Source organism: Triturus cristatus, chromosome 10 (genome assembly GCF_964204655.1).
Source record: "Triturus cristatus chromosome 10, aTriCri1.1, whole genome shotgun sequence".
In the NCBI taxonomy this organism is placed as follows: Eukaryota; Metazoa; Chordata; class Amphibia; order Caudata; family Salamandridae; genus Triturus; species Triturus cristatus.
In genome coordinates, this window is record NC_140593.1 from 500935456 (window position 1) to 500952328 (window position 16873).

The window sequence follows — 16873 nt, forward strand, 5'->3', positions numbered from 1 at the left end:
TATATATATATATCCCCCCAGTGGCAGTTGCCACTGAGTAGTTCTAGGTAAGTCAGCATTTTCATAGGAAATACCTTTTCTTGTTTTACTAATACCTTTGGCGCAGTTTCATGAATCGTCACATTAACTTTCCAGTAAATTGCTCTTTTTTGCCTCGTTTGTGCATGGAAAGTTTCAGGGAGATCAGTCAAGCAAGGGCATTGAAAAAAGGGGATTACAAAATGTAAAATCCCATTATTTTTCTATATACTTTTTTTAACAGCACTACCGCAAAATCTGCTGAACAGAATTAAACGAAATGTGGCAGGAAGCTAGATCTTGATCCATAAAATGTGCTTTTTGTGATCTGGTGTAAATCCGTTCGGTAGTTTTTGAGAAATTCATTAAAAAAATATTTGTATACCTGGATGGTTGGGTCTGAGGGACTGTCACAGGAGTTCCTCTAACCGAATTAGAAAAAAATTAGAGCTTTCTAATTGGCCCAGGAGGCTTTTTTTTTGCCTTGGGCCAACTCGCGAGCACTCCGATTCGCTGCCTGCAACATGAGGAAAAATGTTGCAGGCAGCCATTACAGAGCTCGGGGACAGTTCCAACTTTAATAAATCAGAAACATATAAGTGGGCTGGCAAGTTAGGGATAACCTGCCCCCTTAGGCCTTGTTGGTGAGGGTGGGTCTCAGAAGAACCTCCTCTGGGACTAAAATAAAAACCATTTCTAAAAAAAAAAACGTCGTCATTGAACATTGTCATAATTTAACGACTGAAGTGGGCCAGGGCCATGTAGTCTTTATTTAAAATATTTGGGGAGGGGGTGTGATTGGGGCCCTTCCTCCCCAAGTCAGACCTGGCACCTCTGAACCCCATCCCCCAGGGCCAAATGTGTACGGAGAGGAGATGGGAATGCTACCTCCCTCCACAAGCCTCTATTGGGTCCCGGGGACCACAATCCTCAGAGCCAAATGTCCTTTATTGGGGAGGGAGCATGCAGCCCCCCTCCTGGAACATCTATTGGGCCCCAGGGACCCATTCACCAATGGCTGAATTCTATATAAAGAGGTGGGGGATGCCTCTATTGGGCTCTGGGGACCCCATCCTTGGGGCCAAATATCTACAAAAAGGGGAGGGGGCCCAAACCCTGGGGCATGATACTACATAGTGCACCCGGGAGCCCACCCAGGGACACTGTGGTTCCCTGCTCACACTTACCTGGGCAGGGAGCTCCACTTTGCTCCCGCTTGAAGGGAGTAGTAGAAAAATGTTGCTCCCATCCAGCCAGCAGCAGAGGAAAGATGCTGGCTCCTGACAACACCCAGTATGGTGCTGGCTGGAGAGCTAGCTGGGGCCACAGAAGCCTTGGGGGCTTACCCTGTGGTCCCCAACATAGTGTTTTGTGGGTTCTATGAGTGGGCACCGGGGCACCCCCCAAAAGCCTTGGGGAATGGGGACACCATGATGTAAAGTCTCATGGAGGGGGGCCATGCACCGCTTCCCCTTAATTGAAAAAAAAAAAAAAGGCCCTGAGGCGTTTAGTGGTTCGGGAAGGGATGGGGTGCACCTCTCTCCCCATAATTAAAAAAAAATTCATAATGGGTTGGGACCCCTAGGGTCCTTATTGGCTCATGGAGCAGGGGCCATGCACCTCCTTCCCGTTGGAGAAAAATAATGCCTTGTGTGGAAGGGCTCCTAGGCCCGTAGAGGTTCAAGGATGGGTGCCCCCATTGCCTTAGAAAAAATAAGATATGGGTATCCTGAGTGGGCATTGGGACGCCAATGTTTTTTTTCTTTTTTTTAATAAAAGTGAATAGTAAATGAGCAGCCGGAGCACCACCAAATAGTTTTCTAATGTTGTGGAGTGCTGTAGGGAGCCTAGCGGCCCCCCAACAACATTGGAAAAAAAAAATCAAATCCATGACCTCAGGATAACTTACCATATTTTTCAATGCACTCTGAGCTGGAGCTCTATGCTCTTCTCCAGGAGTGCAAGACCCTCTTGTGTTTGTTTTATGATTGTATGTTGTAGGCTGAAAAATATTTTAAAAAAGACTCCGAGACATGTTGGTTTTATTTTAAAAAAAAAAAGAAATTGTCTGAGTCTTTCTCTTAACATTTTCCACCCACAAAATCCAATCATAAAAACAAAGTGCAAAAAGGACTTACAGACATGTTGATTTCGTTTTTTATTAAAACTTTATTCATTAAAAAAAAAAAAAATCACTGTTATTAAACATTGTATTGTGTATTGATTTATTTAGTTATTTTGTAGACCTGTAGATGTTACCTCCCCACCATAATCTGGTACCATAACGTTAAAGTTTCATAATGTTTGAGTCTTCAGGTGACTTTTAAAAAATATTATTATTAATGTCATTCATGCTTGGCTTAGGTGTTCAACCAAGCTGAATATTGTGTCGAGATTAGAAAACTCACTTGTGTTGTTTTGTTTGCCTGAGCCTAAACTCATTAAAAAACAGAGAACAAGAAATTATGAGATTGGTGTGTTATTTCTTATGTGGTGGTTTTAAGTGTTGCAGTGAGCTCCCCCAATGTGTCCAACATGATAAGCCATGCCGAACGGGTAGCTTAAACCTTGCTGAGTACTTATATGCTTCCAGTAAACAAGATCAAAATGTCTTGAAATTGTGGATGGCTGTTTTACGGTGCACTATTAAAGTAGGTTTAAAGCTTGAAATACATTGAGGAGTTCTCTGGAGTTACATTTCAATTGGAAAATGTTCATTTGTGCCTATACCAAACACAACTATAAACACCTAGCCTTGGAGGTAGCATTGAAAGTTTTGAATTTGTATCAAAAAGTGTTTTACCTGCAAATAATAATAAATATTACAATGTCAGTTTTTTTTGCAGTGCTCTATTAATCTGTAACTAACTGAAAGCAACCACTCCTTTAAGGCATAGCAGGGTTTGCATATTCCTCACTTCAAGACACCAACATAAACATCAAATTCTAAAATTAAAATTGTAGACTACAATGCATGTTCTGCTATGGTTCAGAAACAATAATATTGCTTGCATAACTGATTTATATTTGGGAAAGCCAGCGTACTTTTAAAAAGAAGGATACAATTGTGGTTAATATGGGAAAAGACAAACTTTACCTGTAGTCTCTCGTCCAATTTCTTAGCTAAACTAACTTTCTTTCACTCCCTTTCTCAATCTCAGTCCTCGCACTCTAGTTCTCTCCTTCTTCACAGTTGAGTTTTAAAGCTCAGTAAAGTGCCAATGTTTTAAGAACATTTAAAGAATACTAATAAAAGATGCAAATGTTCATGGGTTTTGGTTAGTGCTGACGAAAAATTGTCCATCCCAATTATTTCCTAACATTCCTTTTGCTGAAATGTTCATGTGATCACAGTGCATTCTTTTTGTACTCGTTATAATGTGGTACACTGACTTTAGGGCAGTTCTTTAGGTCCATTTATATGTCTTTGGAAAATCTTTGTCTGAAGCTCATTCCTTGTGTTACTCATCTATTTTGATGGATTTAGAAGGCATTGCTAGTGCTCCAGCTTTCACGTCTTCTGTAGATTTTCATGCACCCCACTCTACCCCTTCAGAACCATTGAGTTCCATACTAAACTTGTATTTCTCAAAAGAAATACTTGAGTAGACTAGATTGCAGATCATCATAAAAACCTTTAATAATGATGAACCTCTAATTAAAAAAGTGTCCCCAACGGTTCCAAATGCTAAACATGATTTTCAAATTACCCGGAGACATTGGGGGTTGTCAAAGAACATGCATCCACAGCCAAGAGAGGAAAGATTTCCTTTACATAGAGTAACCTGCCCTCTTAAATCACAAACTAATGTCACTGTGGTATGAACAGACAGTTCCTGGCTTAGCCGATAAAGTATAAAGGGTGAAAAACCTATGATCAATCTAATCTTATTAAGTATGATGGAGCTTCGAGATAATGTAACTGCATGTTTGTGTGGGTCACAGTTTGGCACAGCAAATTAGCATATCATGTTGGAGCGTATTCTGTCTCTTAGCACTAAGCAAACGATTATGAGCTAATATCTTGCTCTTTATTTGGTTCTGCCTTTGTTTTTATCATTGGTAGGTAAATGGTCCTTTCTCTTGTTATCATATGTTATTAGAAATGTGTGCAATCATGTTTGTTCATGATTACGGAGTGCTAAGGGAATTAAGGGCCTGATATAGAGTTTGACGGAGAGGGTACTCTGTTGCGAGTGTAACTAAGTACCCTCTGTGCCAAAACCTCGGCAGCGGTTGCCAATTTTCAGTCTCTGCTTCCACCTGGAAAAAACCTGGTGGTAAGGGACAGTGAAATTTTTTAAACTACCTTCTCTTTCTGGGTGACAACTGCTGTGGTGTGGGTGTCATTAGTTTAGATTTTTCAAAAAGAAACTTTCACTATGGTTTGAGAAAAAAACAAAAAGCACGCCAAAAGGCATTGGTAGGAAACATTAGTTCCTGCCAATGACTAAAGATGTCCACAGGGCCGACAGACATCTCTAAATGCTAAGGACGAGTACTCTGTTAAAGTGATGGAGTATATCACTCCGTTGCTCTGATGGAGTGCAAACTGTACACCATACTCTAAATCAGACCCTAAATGTTCTAAAAGTGAGTGTAAGTGTAATACTTATGATGTAATTGTTGAAAAAGACTTTGTAACAGTAAGGTGAAGTGAATTACTTTGACTTGATTAGAACAGACGGACACTGCAAAATTCATATGTAGTAAAGTAAAACATAATTGAATGTAGTATGGTATTGTTGAATGGTAAAATATTATAATTTTGACATTGGTTCAGAAAGTTATTTCTTGATGATATATGCAAGCCTGTTAACTAGTAATTGACTACAGTCATAGAAGTCAGACACAACCAAAGTGTGTCTGAATTTGAAAAAGGAAGTGTAATTTAACATGCTTATCATCCAGGAAACAGATAATTAATTGTAGATTCCAAAGTGAATATAATAATTTATTTTTTCCTACCTGTCCAAACAATTGCCTATTGTTCAGTGTCACAGAACAGATCATAGTAGTTAGATGTTACCAATGCATACATAAATTACATTTTATATTATTGCTGATAAACATGTCAAAATGTTTATTTTTTATTTTAGAAATTTAATAGCTTTTTCAGAGGTAGGCTCTGATCCCTACGTCCGTTTATATTTACTACCTGACAAGAGAAGATCAGGGAGAAGAAAAACACACACGTTAAAGAAGAACTTGAACCCTGTGTTTGACGAAACGTAAGTCTCTGTTATTATGCTATGCTATTTTGAATATAAAAAGTCATGGGTTAATGATGTTGTGGAATAGCGACTGCTCGCAGCTGGCCTCAGTCACTCTCGGCTAATTGACTTGGGCATTTTTTCACATTCTATTCTTAGTACAGTTATGAAAAATATTCACATTAATCTATTAAGTGATTTTGCTATGTATTGTCCCTGATTTGCCTGTTACTGTATTGGAGTGGTCTTTCATCCTGCTTAACAATAGTTTTCATATGCTGCCCCAGTTAGTAAAACTGAAGTCAAATGCAGGTCTTCCAATGGGCAGACTATTTAGAGAAAAACCTAATATAGATGTCAGGAACTGCTTGATTTTTAATTTAAGTTCCTAAGGCTAAAAGGGAACACCGAGGAGTTGAGTTTCTCACTGTTTCTAAGGGCTTGACCAATCAAGCTGGGGTTTATCTGATAAAATTGAAATTGCACAGAGATACTTATGGTTGTAGTCCTGGTTATATCTAGACGTAGGGTTTTTAGTAAAAGCAGGAAGATTGGCGCTCAGACTAGTACGTGTTATGTTTACTATGCTCGGAATATGCACGGTGCTGCCAGGTCGGGGGAAATACCCTATAACCCCCGTAAATGTGAGTCAAAGAACCCACACCAGTTATGAGAACACAGTCCTGGGCACACGTAGTGAGGCTATAACAATGGTATAAATGTTTTGAATAGTTAAAATTGCTGCGGTCGACACCAGTGTATTGTTCAAAGTTATTTAATGATGCAACAACAAAAGAAAAACAACCAGCCGACACGTGTTTGCAAGTAGGTCAAGAATGTCTAATTTAAGATTTGTAGTGCCACGTGAATGGCAGAAGATAACTACTCATGAAGAGCTTCCCGAGCAAACTAATTAAAAAGACAATTTTTGATGATCCTCCTGTATTACTAAGAAACCTCACCATTGCGAGAGTATATCAAGTTCCATTTAAAAAAAAAAAAATGAAAAATTGAGACTGCCCTAGAAATATTAAAGGACATTTCATGGACTATTGGATTTAGGATCAGATCTGGGTCCAATAGTCTTACTACAAGAAATACACTTGTTGGTATCCACATCTTGATTAAATTGACACATGCAGCTGTTTACAAGAAGCACACTATTCTAACGCCCCAGCGCCGGAGGCTCATCTGTATTATAAGGAAAAATAGGATTGTTGGGCCATGAGGAAGGTCACACAAGATAGATTTGGTAGGTGGTTACTTGCGTATATCTTAATCCAAAGCCAACATAATATATATGCTGGAATGCAATTATTACCCTGTTACAGATTAACCCTTTCCTTTAGAAGAATTGATGCTAAAGTTAGCTTTCTTCCCACCTACTGTAATAATAAGTGGTAGGTTTATTGTTGCATCACCACCCCTGGATAGATCATCCAGAGTAGCCCAAGATAAATATCTAAGTAAAAGTGGTGCAAAAATGAAAACGACAAATTAGTTATCACAGCAGAGCTATGGGTTGATTGATACCTGGCATCAACAGCACACAATGCATCTAGATTTACTTACTGTAGCAAGGACTATCTAGGTTTGGCTAAAATAGATTCCTTTTTGGTAGCGAGGGACCTTAAATGTGTTGAGTTAGATATACTTCCACCTGCTCCTCCATATCGCATCCCTCTTTGTTTGACCCTTCATGTAATCTCGAGTGTAGAAATGCATAATGGCACATGGGCAGGTTAGATAATTGATGCTTCGCTGTTTGCAGACATTATTTGGATAGAGTTATTAAAAGAAATAGGTTATGGGAATGTTTCAGAACGAATGAAGAGTCTACTGTGTCAGCAATAGTGTAGGATATGTGTAAAGCTTTTCCGATGGGGGCTTTTTGGCATGTATGGTACATACAAGAAAGCTGAAAAAAAATAGCACCATTCAAGAGACTTCAAGGCAGTTGCAGTTGATTCTGGCTCAGCAAAAATTCAAGAAATTTCACTCCAAAGAAAATGAGTACAAATTAATCTAATTTACGGTGAGGGCCTGACTCCTGAGATTAGAAAAAGAACTTGTGAATCAGAATGCAGTCTGCCACAAAATATGTTTCAAGAGGACAACAAGATAAAAGGCTCTTAGCTCGGAAACCGAAGACCAAAATAATAAATGGCAAACAATTATAAAATTGTGTTAAGAAAATTCTGTATGAAGACTTAGGGCACTTTGCTGAGGAAACTTCCAACATTTGTGTGAGGTGTTTTCTAAACTTTATCAAAAACTCTACAGAGAATTTCTTACCCCTTTTATGGACAGGATGAGTTTTTTTTTTTAGCCACAGCCAATCTCAAAAAGAGTAAGCTTAGAAGAGTATCTTACCGTTTTCGCTACTGTCATCACATTAGTGAAAACAGCTAGTATCCTGTTGTGTTTGCTAAAGCAATCTCTGGAGGATGATCTTCTCATGGAAGTATATAAAGCCCTCCAGTTAGAGCTGGTTTCGAGACTTGCCCAATTATTTAGCGATATTCACTTCAATTCAAAATCTTTATTCGGATAATAGTATATCCATAAAAGCACAGGTCGCATAACAACAGAAGGGAGTGCACAAATCTATTAATCGTAAAAGCAGTAAAGTAAAATCATACATAGCAAACATCATGTTATGAGAAGTAAAAATAGTTATCAATAAAAACCCTCTTAATTTAAATCATTCAAGGTATGGTTAGCTGATTAAAAACTAATCTATAGACTATCTATTAAGTTCATATAAAACATGATCACAATATATAAAATGAATTCAATAAAACAAGCTTCATAAAGTGCGCATTGTGTTGCGGGCACATACTGCAATTTCCAACATACGAATTTCCATGTAGGCTGCATCTAAATGAATAGACGAGATTTTTTTTTTAAACGGTAGCAAAAACTGTTTTCTGTATTCCATGTAAAACTTACAAAAAAATAGGAAGTGGAGTGTTTTTTGCCCGCTCCTACCATCATAAGGGCATTGTAATTGATCTAAATTAGTACTGTACCACAAAGGGAAACATAATAAGAATTTGACTATGCTGGCCCTTAAACAGAAGAGTCCTCTCTCCCAACAACCTATTGATTTAAAAAGGTAACTAGATGGTATATTTGATACATCCGCAATGGACAAATAAGTTGCTACAGACGTTTTGTGGTTCCCCTCTTTTGTGTTTTAATGTTCTATAATGAGTGTAAAGGGCCCTCCGTAGGACTTTTTTATTCATACTATCAGTTTCGGTGGGATTTGTGAACAAAGTCTATGGTTAATACTACTCAAGCTCTCCCTCACTGCGGCAAGCCATGGTATTTCCTTTCCCTAGTCACACTTGAGGCAGTCTCCTATTATCTCTCTAGTGAGGGACGCTGCTGGGTTTTTCCAGATGGCAAGCCAAAAAAGGGTAGGGCGCTCCTTTATGTAATCTTCAATGTAGTGCAATTTTAATTCGGCATGGCAAACATTTTGTGATGTGGAGATTGGTGCTCCAAAGAGTTTTCGGCAGAATCTATTTTCTTCAAGCTGGGTACTGATACTCTTTGTGTAACCCCAAACCTTTGTGTAATATGTTGCTGTTGGGATACACTGTGTTTTATAGGTTTTCAAGAGTGCTAACATTATCCCTGTCCTTTTGGGCTGCGGTAGGACGAGAATTGAATTAATAACTTTAGAAAACGTATTCCTGCTATATGCCACATGGTCAACCCAGGAACCATTGGCAGTGAAAACCAGCCCCAGGTAGGGAAAAGTGCTAGTGCATTGTAATTTTTGATTGTCCACAGTGACAGTGTTTAAAAGATACTTTTTCAGCCCACAAGACATGATAAATGATTTTTAAAAATTAGTACACAAATCTAAACTAGCCATAAAATCCACAAAACCCCGCACTAAGATACGTAAGGCATTGGGTGTTCGGCCCATTAGGATCACATCGTCGGCATACAATAGGGTGGGGACTATCTTACCATTAATTCTAGGGACATCGTTAGTGAGTACGATCAAAGATTTATGTAAGTCATTAATATATAGAATAAAAAGCAGTGGGGCCAGGACACACCCCTGCCTTAACCCTCTGTTAACTCTGATGTCATTTGAAACCTGCCCACTCTTATTGATCCTCACACAGGCTTTCAGGTCCTTATGCAGGTATGCTAAAAAATTAACTAAAACCTCATCTAAACCATATTCTAAAAGGGTAGACCATAAACGAGACCGGTTATCAAAATCAGAGGCCGAGGTAAGATCCATAAAAGCCAGATATGATATACAGGGGATTGCTGGGCTATATTATACTTCCCAATAATTAAATTATGATTTAGGGATTATTCGATAGTACCTATTTTACTTCTAGATCCCAATTGGCATGGTTGTAAAATAAAATCCTCCTCAGCCAATGTTTTTATCTTAATATATAGGATCCTCCCTAAAATGTTCATCGTATTATCTATCAGGGAGATCGGCCTGTAGCAGTTAGGCTAGGAACGGTCGCCCTTTTTGAAGATAAGTACAATAGTACTTGTTGACCAGGAACTTGGGAGCGGGGCATTGGTTAAATTATTAAAAACATTTAATAAAAGCGGCGCCCAGAAGTCGGCTTTATACTTAATCAAACAATGAGCAGCCCATCAGGTCCAGGGGCTTTATTTCCAAAGCTTTGATTGATAGCAGCTTCAACGTCCTGAAAGGATATTGAGTTCCCTGGAGAGGCCTGATGCTCTACAAGGGTCTTATTCTGTGTTGGTGCTGAATAGATTATAGAGAAATGGGCTACCCATGCCTCACTATTTATGTTGCAGCTTATCAAAGTCGATGGTTGTCCAAACGATCTCATGTCTTTTAAACGCAGCCCAGAAAGCATTCCCATTATTTAGCGTTCAGAAGTTCTTCTTTCCTTTGTGAAACAGCTACCTTATACTTTTTACTTAGTGATTTAACAAGGGAAGGATTTCTGGGGTTTGTTGAGAGTGCCTTGCGAAGCTGTCTATTAATTAATGAACATTTGCCATTAAACCATCTTGGTCTATGTTGTACTCCCGGTATTGATTTAGATAATATAGATTTAATACCCTCGCATAATTTTGAAAAGGCACCAAATACCTCTGGTTTAAAATCATGTAATGACAAACATGAATCAATAAGGCTCGGGTAGTCCCTAACCATCTTAGAAAAGAGATCAGTATAAATAGCTCCTCGCCAAACCAATCTTAGGTTATCTGTAGAGGCTGTCCAATTCCTAGCACTACACTCATTATTATATATCGGCTTTGGAGCAATTCTCAGTTGTATTATAATAGGGCTGTGGTTGCCATGAGTAGTCGGGGCAACCTTGGCTTTCATTAAACAATCCTCAAGGATAGGGGAAATAAAAACGTAGTCTACAGTAGAGGCACTACCCCTACCTCTAAATGTCGGTTCGGGGGGGTCATTGTTATTAGTTGCAGCAGCAATTTCCATCACATTGATCGGATTATGATTAAGCAAATGATTACGTAATTCAACGCCCCTGTTACATAGATGTATCTTAGTACTAGGGCCTATGATTGAGGTGGTTTCCCTAGGGATTTTGGCATTAAAGTCACCCCCCCCAAGCATATACCAACAGTATTTCCAAATCTATTGTGTTGTTGTAGGGTTGTGATAAAGTTAAACAAATAACAAAATCTACATCTGGTGCAGAGTAAAAATCATTATTATAAAATTAGTTAAACGTATGGATACACCCCTTCTATATATTAACGCTTGAAAATTATCATTTTTTGTACCTAAACACTTGACGCTGCCTCCAGCAGCAATATTGACCCAAATTGAGAGGCCACCAGATGGACGACCAAGCTTAGGAACAGCGGCAAGAGTGTTAAAACATTCAAACCCTTTGATATATAAACCTTGCGTCGCCCAGGTCTCCTGAAACATAAGAATGTCCTGCTCTTGTACTATATCTAGCCAATCTGGTAGAGATATTTTTTACTCTAAGCCAGTGACATTCCAACTTATTACTTTTAAATTGCAATCATTAGTTGCTTTGTTTAACATAACATGTTCAGTTGGCTCTGAGGGATGCACATCAGCATTCGATATAAAAGTGGACTCATTAGTTACCAGAGGTGGCATTAGTCAATCCTGGTTATCCAAATCAGACAGTGGTAGGAACCTGTTGTACGTGATTGGATGGGGGACATCATTTATCAAGGGCCCAGTTACCGGGTTATAAAAATAGCCCAACAGTAATGAGTAAATATGCTTGGAGTTGATAGTGAAGTCTTCCTGTGACCTCAAAAATGATATTACCGTGGACAGCCTATGAAAATTAATCACTATGCAGTCCCCCTCGATGTTCTTTGGTGACAACCTCACCCACCTTACTTTTCGTACCATGATGATGTTATTCATATCTGAAACCTTAAACCTCCTATGTTTGGATAGCCAGTCCACACATTTGTTGCGTAATTGATACCAGGTCTCTCCCTGTTCTTTCTTAAGGGTTGGTACCCCTGCCAACACTAAAACATAGGGGCATGCTGCTGGCGGCAGTCCTAAAACCTCCATGTTAGACTCATAGGGTTCCTTTCTCTTGGGGTTAGATATGCTACTATTCAGACTTCCTAACTTTGGGTTCTCGCTGGGTAGGCTAATCTCTGATTCGGGCTGGCTAGTGGAGGGCAAGTTTTGGGCAATCCTAGATATGTTTCGTACACTGTTTAGAGGGACGATTTTCATGCTCAACATTAAGCTTGGGTAAAAAGAACTCCTTAACTTTGCTACATGTTACACATGAGTTATCAAGCGAGTTGGGTTTGGGATCAATGGATCAGGGCTCGACCCAGCATCAGTTAATAAGGACAAGCCCTCCCCTGCAGTAGCAACAGTCTGAATAGTCACTTGTTGTCCACTCATTTTGTTCATCATAGTGTCCAAATGGTCTAAACGTTCCCAAAGGGAGGTAAAGTTTTTGTCTATTAACTCTTTGATTCGTACCAAGACTGTATCAACACCGGTATCAAAAAGTACATCCCCGGGGACACCATGTGCTGACATAAAGGATGCAACCTCAGTCTGTGTACCAGTAGAACTAACTTGTGCCACCTTGGGATATGGACGATCAATGGAAACTCTATCCACAAGCTCAAGACAGTACGTGATGAGCTTGAACGAGTGGGTTGTTTCCTTTTAGAACTGGTGGGCGTCCCAGGCTTCGTTTTGCACTGGGACTGCTACAGGCGCTAGTGTGTTCATGTTGACTCGGTCATATCAGCACCCTTAGAACTCCCACTAGAGAAAGCTATATTGTTAGTACTAATTCCCGGGGACTTTGTGATGCTAGATGCAATTGTAGGCATATGACTGACTGCAGGTCAGGAAACTAAATCTACTGGGGACCCTCTTGACTGTTGAACCATTCAGTAATGCCTCGCTTCCCAGGGATAAGCGTCGTTCAGTGAGTTCAATTTCACTAGAAACAATGCTAACAACTCTTTCTAATATACTATCAGTGCTAGTGGTAGCAGGGTGCAGTGTCAGTCAGTGTCCCTGGTCGCTTCCCAATGATTAAAACTTAAAGTCCGTTTCGATGTGAGAGGACAGTCACTTAGTCGCTAGATGTTGATGGATGAAAAAGGGGTGGCCCAGCCCTTCCTGGCGCTGATGGGCCCGCCCTTAGCCCGGGCTTAGCCTGGGCGAGGCCCGCGCTGCGGGAGTCGCGAAGTGCCTTTGAGCGCCTCCTGGCGAGGGAAATGCGGCGTCGGTGCCTCCTGGCGTGAGAGTTATGGGGCTTTGAGTCCCCCCTTGCTGCGAGTGGCATCTGGTTGCTGGCGGCTCCTGCACTACGGGAGCCGCGAAGTGCCTTTGAGCGCTTCCGGGCGTGGGAAATGCACCGTCGGCGCCTCCTGGAGATGAGAGTTATATAGCTTTGAGTCCCCTCTTGCTGCGCGTGGCATCTGGTTGCTGAAGGCTAGCAATATTCAGGCTTGCATGTAATTCACCCAAAAAGGAGGATATTTGTGAGGCTGTAGCTTGTCTCTACCTCACTCTGTTTATTAGAAGGTACTCCTAAAACCTATGGACTGATCCAGTCGCCTCATCCAACATGTCTTTAATCTGCCCTAACTTACTGCCAGTTCTTTCATGTCAGTGCCACCAAATGGATTATGACAATTCACCTACCATCCTATCACTGCAGAATTTGCTTCTCAGACAGATGCTTCACTACCAAAGAAGACGGGCTTGACCAACTCAGGGAAGAACACTGACATTCTGTGGTCTTCCCTGTTCTCCTTGTGGTAATATGCATTATCTTGTATAGGGCTTTCACTATTGTGGATGCATTGAGGCCAAAAAAGCATTTGATCTGGGTATATTTAGAAGCAGTTCTAAGACAGATAACCTCCCCTGTCAAGTTCACGAGGATAATCGTGTCATCTTACAGTAAGGCACTAACATTCTACAGCTACAGCTTTGAGCCCGCACTGGATTTGATCCAACCATTACTTGCCAAGAAACTTTACATCCAATTTAGGCATGGATCTCTCCCTTTGTTTTCTAGGACGAATAAATGGCAAGGTTCTATAATTCGTTCTTGCCCAGGGTGTAGTTTGAATGAAGAAACTGAGGCCCATGTATTATTTTTTTGCAAGGCTTACACTAACCCACGCAAAAAATGGATCATTCAACTAGCCAAAAATCTTGGTGTAAGAAACTATAGAGACCTACATAGGATAATGAAATCTGACACCTCACCCCTATTCGCCACAGTAACTGCAAAATACCTTTTCTGTATGTGGGTAACAAGAAAACACCTAGCATTGTAACCCCTTTTCCCTATTTTCTCCAAGCCATGTATCTTTTTATTGTATCTTTGTGCTAAACATCATTTACTCTTTATGTACACACAACGAATTAAATTATTGTTTTATGAGAGGTTTTAAGACTATTGGTTATATATGTTGATTCTTTTTAAATGTGATGTCTGCACTTTTATGGCAACTTTGCCGAAATAAAGTTTTCTGACTGACTGACTGACTAACATTCTAGTTGATGGAGAATAATGTGGTTCATGAGGAGTCAAGATTGGTACTCATTAAGTCACATGAAAAATGTCTGAGCCTAGAAGTTTTTAAACTTTTTTGTTCTGGTTGTTTTTCTCACCTCATTGATGCGCTATAATTTTTAATAAATGCAATTGAATTTCCATTTGGACACTTGGCATAGATTTCATTGTATCTCTATGCAATATGGTTTGTGGTATTTCACAGTTAGGGGGCCTTGTTCCTTTAAAATATGAATGAATGTGAAAGCACGAAAACAAAACATCTCACGATCCCTTTGTTTATGAACCACTAGCAGGATTTTTGCTTCATTTTTAAATACATTGGCGCCACCTTGTGTTCATTTGATGTTGTGCTGCTGTTATATTGTGTTGTGTGTATGATTTAGAACTTACATAGTTTAAAGGCTCCTTCTGATACATTTTTAAAACTGTGCCTGAGTAGGACACCTTAGTAGAATTGTGATTGCTATTAAGTTTGTTTATACAAATGTATTTTCATCAGTTCTTATATTCCACTTTTTAAAATGCAGCACTTTTACAAATACAGGCTGCAGTTGATTTTTCTCTGCATAACTTGATGCTATTTGCTTTCTTTAGTTGGCCAGTAATAAACAGAGCCATATCAATCTCACGGAGCTAAGGAAATATGTAGCTCTAAATATGTTTCCTCGCTGGGCATGAGGTTACCAACATGAACGCAGTGATTGGAACATTTTGGTTACTTCACATGCATCTTAAATGATTACATGTAGACCTTATTTATGGAATAAGTACCAAAGCAGGGAGTGGAGAAATGAACACCTGGAGTGGATTCGACCTCCCCTAACAATTATATAAACAAATTGAATCCACCCGCGTTAGATTTGCGATGGATGATGATTGATCATGGGTCAAGTGTGTTTCCTACATTGGTGGGAAGCACATTGTGTTTCTTAAATACCCCTTACACACCAAAAGGGCCCTTGGTGTCGTGCTTTATCATAGGGATTTTCGTGTCCCTCTACGGAACGCGGCGTGCTACTAACCAGCGGATACACTGGAGCACTGATGTTATCACTATGTGTAGTGTGAGAGAGGGTTAGGGGTAGGGTCAGGAGTGAATGATAAGTGAATGTTAAAAAAATACCTAGCACCTGTGGAGTAGAAAAATTTAATATGCCTCGGTGCCGGTATTATTAAAAAATGTGAGCTGGAGGTGTGTTGTATTAATGTACAAAACCACCTGCGTGTATCAACATGTTTTGAAGCGTGGAGGTTAGTTTTACGAAGCTAAAAAGAACAGCGTTGGGTGTTCCGTCTGGGCACCCACATAGCGGGCCTCATTGACAATATATCATGGAGCCATTTCTCTTGAATAGAATAAGCATTGGGTGCCACCATGGACACTCATCCACTAAATAGCTGTATAACGACTTAGCCATCTCTTTAGTATCTGGTATTCTCTGATCTATTAGCTTCGTAAAACTAGCCTCCACCAACAGTACAGCAGAAGCTTGGTCAATATTTTCCCGGTACTATCTTTTATTTATTTTATTTTTCTCAGTTTTTTTGACAGAATCAGGTTTTTTGTCTCTCTGGTTTGGTTGCAGACAAACTTAGCTTTTGTAAGCTCTTTTCACTGCACCCTTAATAATTAAACTATATCTGCCACTGTTATATGGGCCCGTTTATAACATACGGCCCCCTCCTTGATGTGCCAGGGTGACGATTATACTTTTTTTCGCGCACCCTTCTCGGATGTCTTTTATCGTGGCACCACTGTCCCCCCCCTTTTCCCAGCCTTCACACAAGCGCCTCTGATTGAACCAATCAGAACTGCGCTGTCTCACATAGTTAGTTAGCGAGCATTCTAGTCCCAACGCTTCGCGTCATTCCACTTCCGGGTTGAACAACCCAGAACCACACCGGGGATTTCTCTGTCTCCTTAAACGGAAACCGCAATCTGCAGATGGAAGCGCTCCCAAAGCACACGTACACCACACGAGTGGCGGGAAAAATCAAGGCAATTAAGCACAGTATAAATACTAGTACCTCTCGGCTTCACATCATCTACGGAACCGCGAGGGGGACGATCATGCGAGGTAGTATCCTAGTATATGTAAGTACGGCATAGCCGCTTCAGAGAGGCCACTCCTGCTCTCATCTAGTAAGACCTCTGATGCCTACCTAATGCAGCAATTTTTACCTACAGAGTGCAAATAGCACGGGGTCCCCATCGTTCTAAAGGCTCATGACGCCACTGGATTCAGTACAGCAAGTATGCAATTAGTTTCCTTCACTGACAATGTTTTTTTCATATTAATGAACCCCGCAGTCACAGCAAGGACGACCTTGGGACTTGATCCTTTTAGAGTGTGTGTTTTTTGTTACAAGTCTGTGTGTCTTGTATCTGTCCCCCTTTTTTACAGGACACTGCAGCTGCACGTATATTCTATAGGTTATCAATAGGCACTGGATATATCACTTTTGCAGGTCACAAATGCCACATCTGGAGTAATTCTACTTACCTGATGTTTTTTCTGTATATTTGTGTTTCTTTTTCAGATTGGTATTAAGGCATTACCTTTTCGCAAAACA

At 40.2% G+C, this 16873-nt stretch overlaps 1 protein-coding gene across 3 annotated transcripts in view; it reads left to right on the plus strand.

Moving 5' to 3' along the window:
• The window catches only part of ESYT2 (extended synaptotagmin 2), a 769824-nt gene that overhangs the window by 705119 nt on the left and 47832 nt on the right, over positions 1-16873 (plus strand). For all 3 annotated transcript variants that reach the window (XM_085631951.1, XM_085631950.1, XM_085631949.1), the window contains one exon: positions 5118-5249. In XM_085631951.1, the coding sequence (XP_085488077.1) occupies positions 5118-5249 (132 nt within the window). The remainder of the gene's footprint in view (positions 1-5117; positions 5250-16873) is intronic.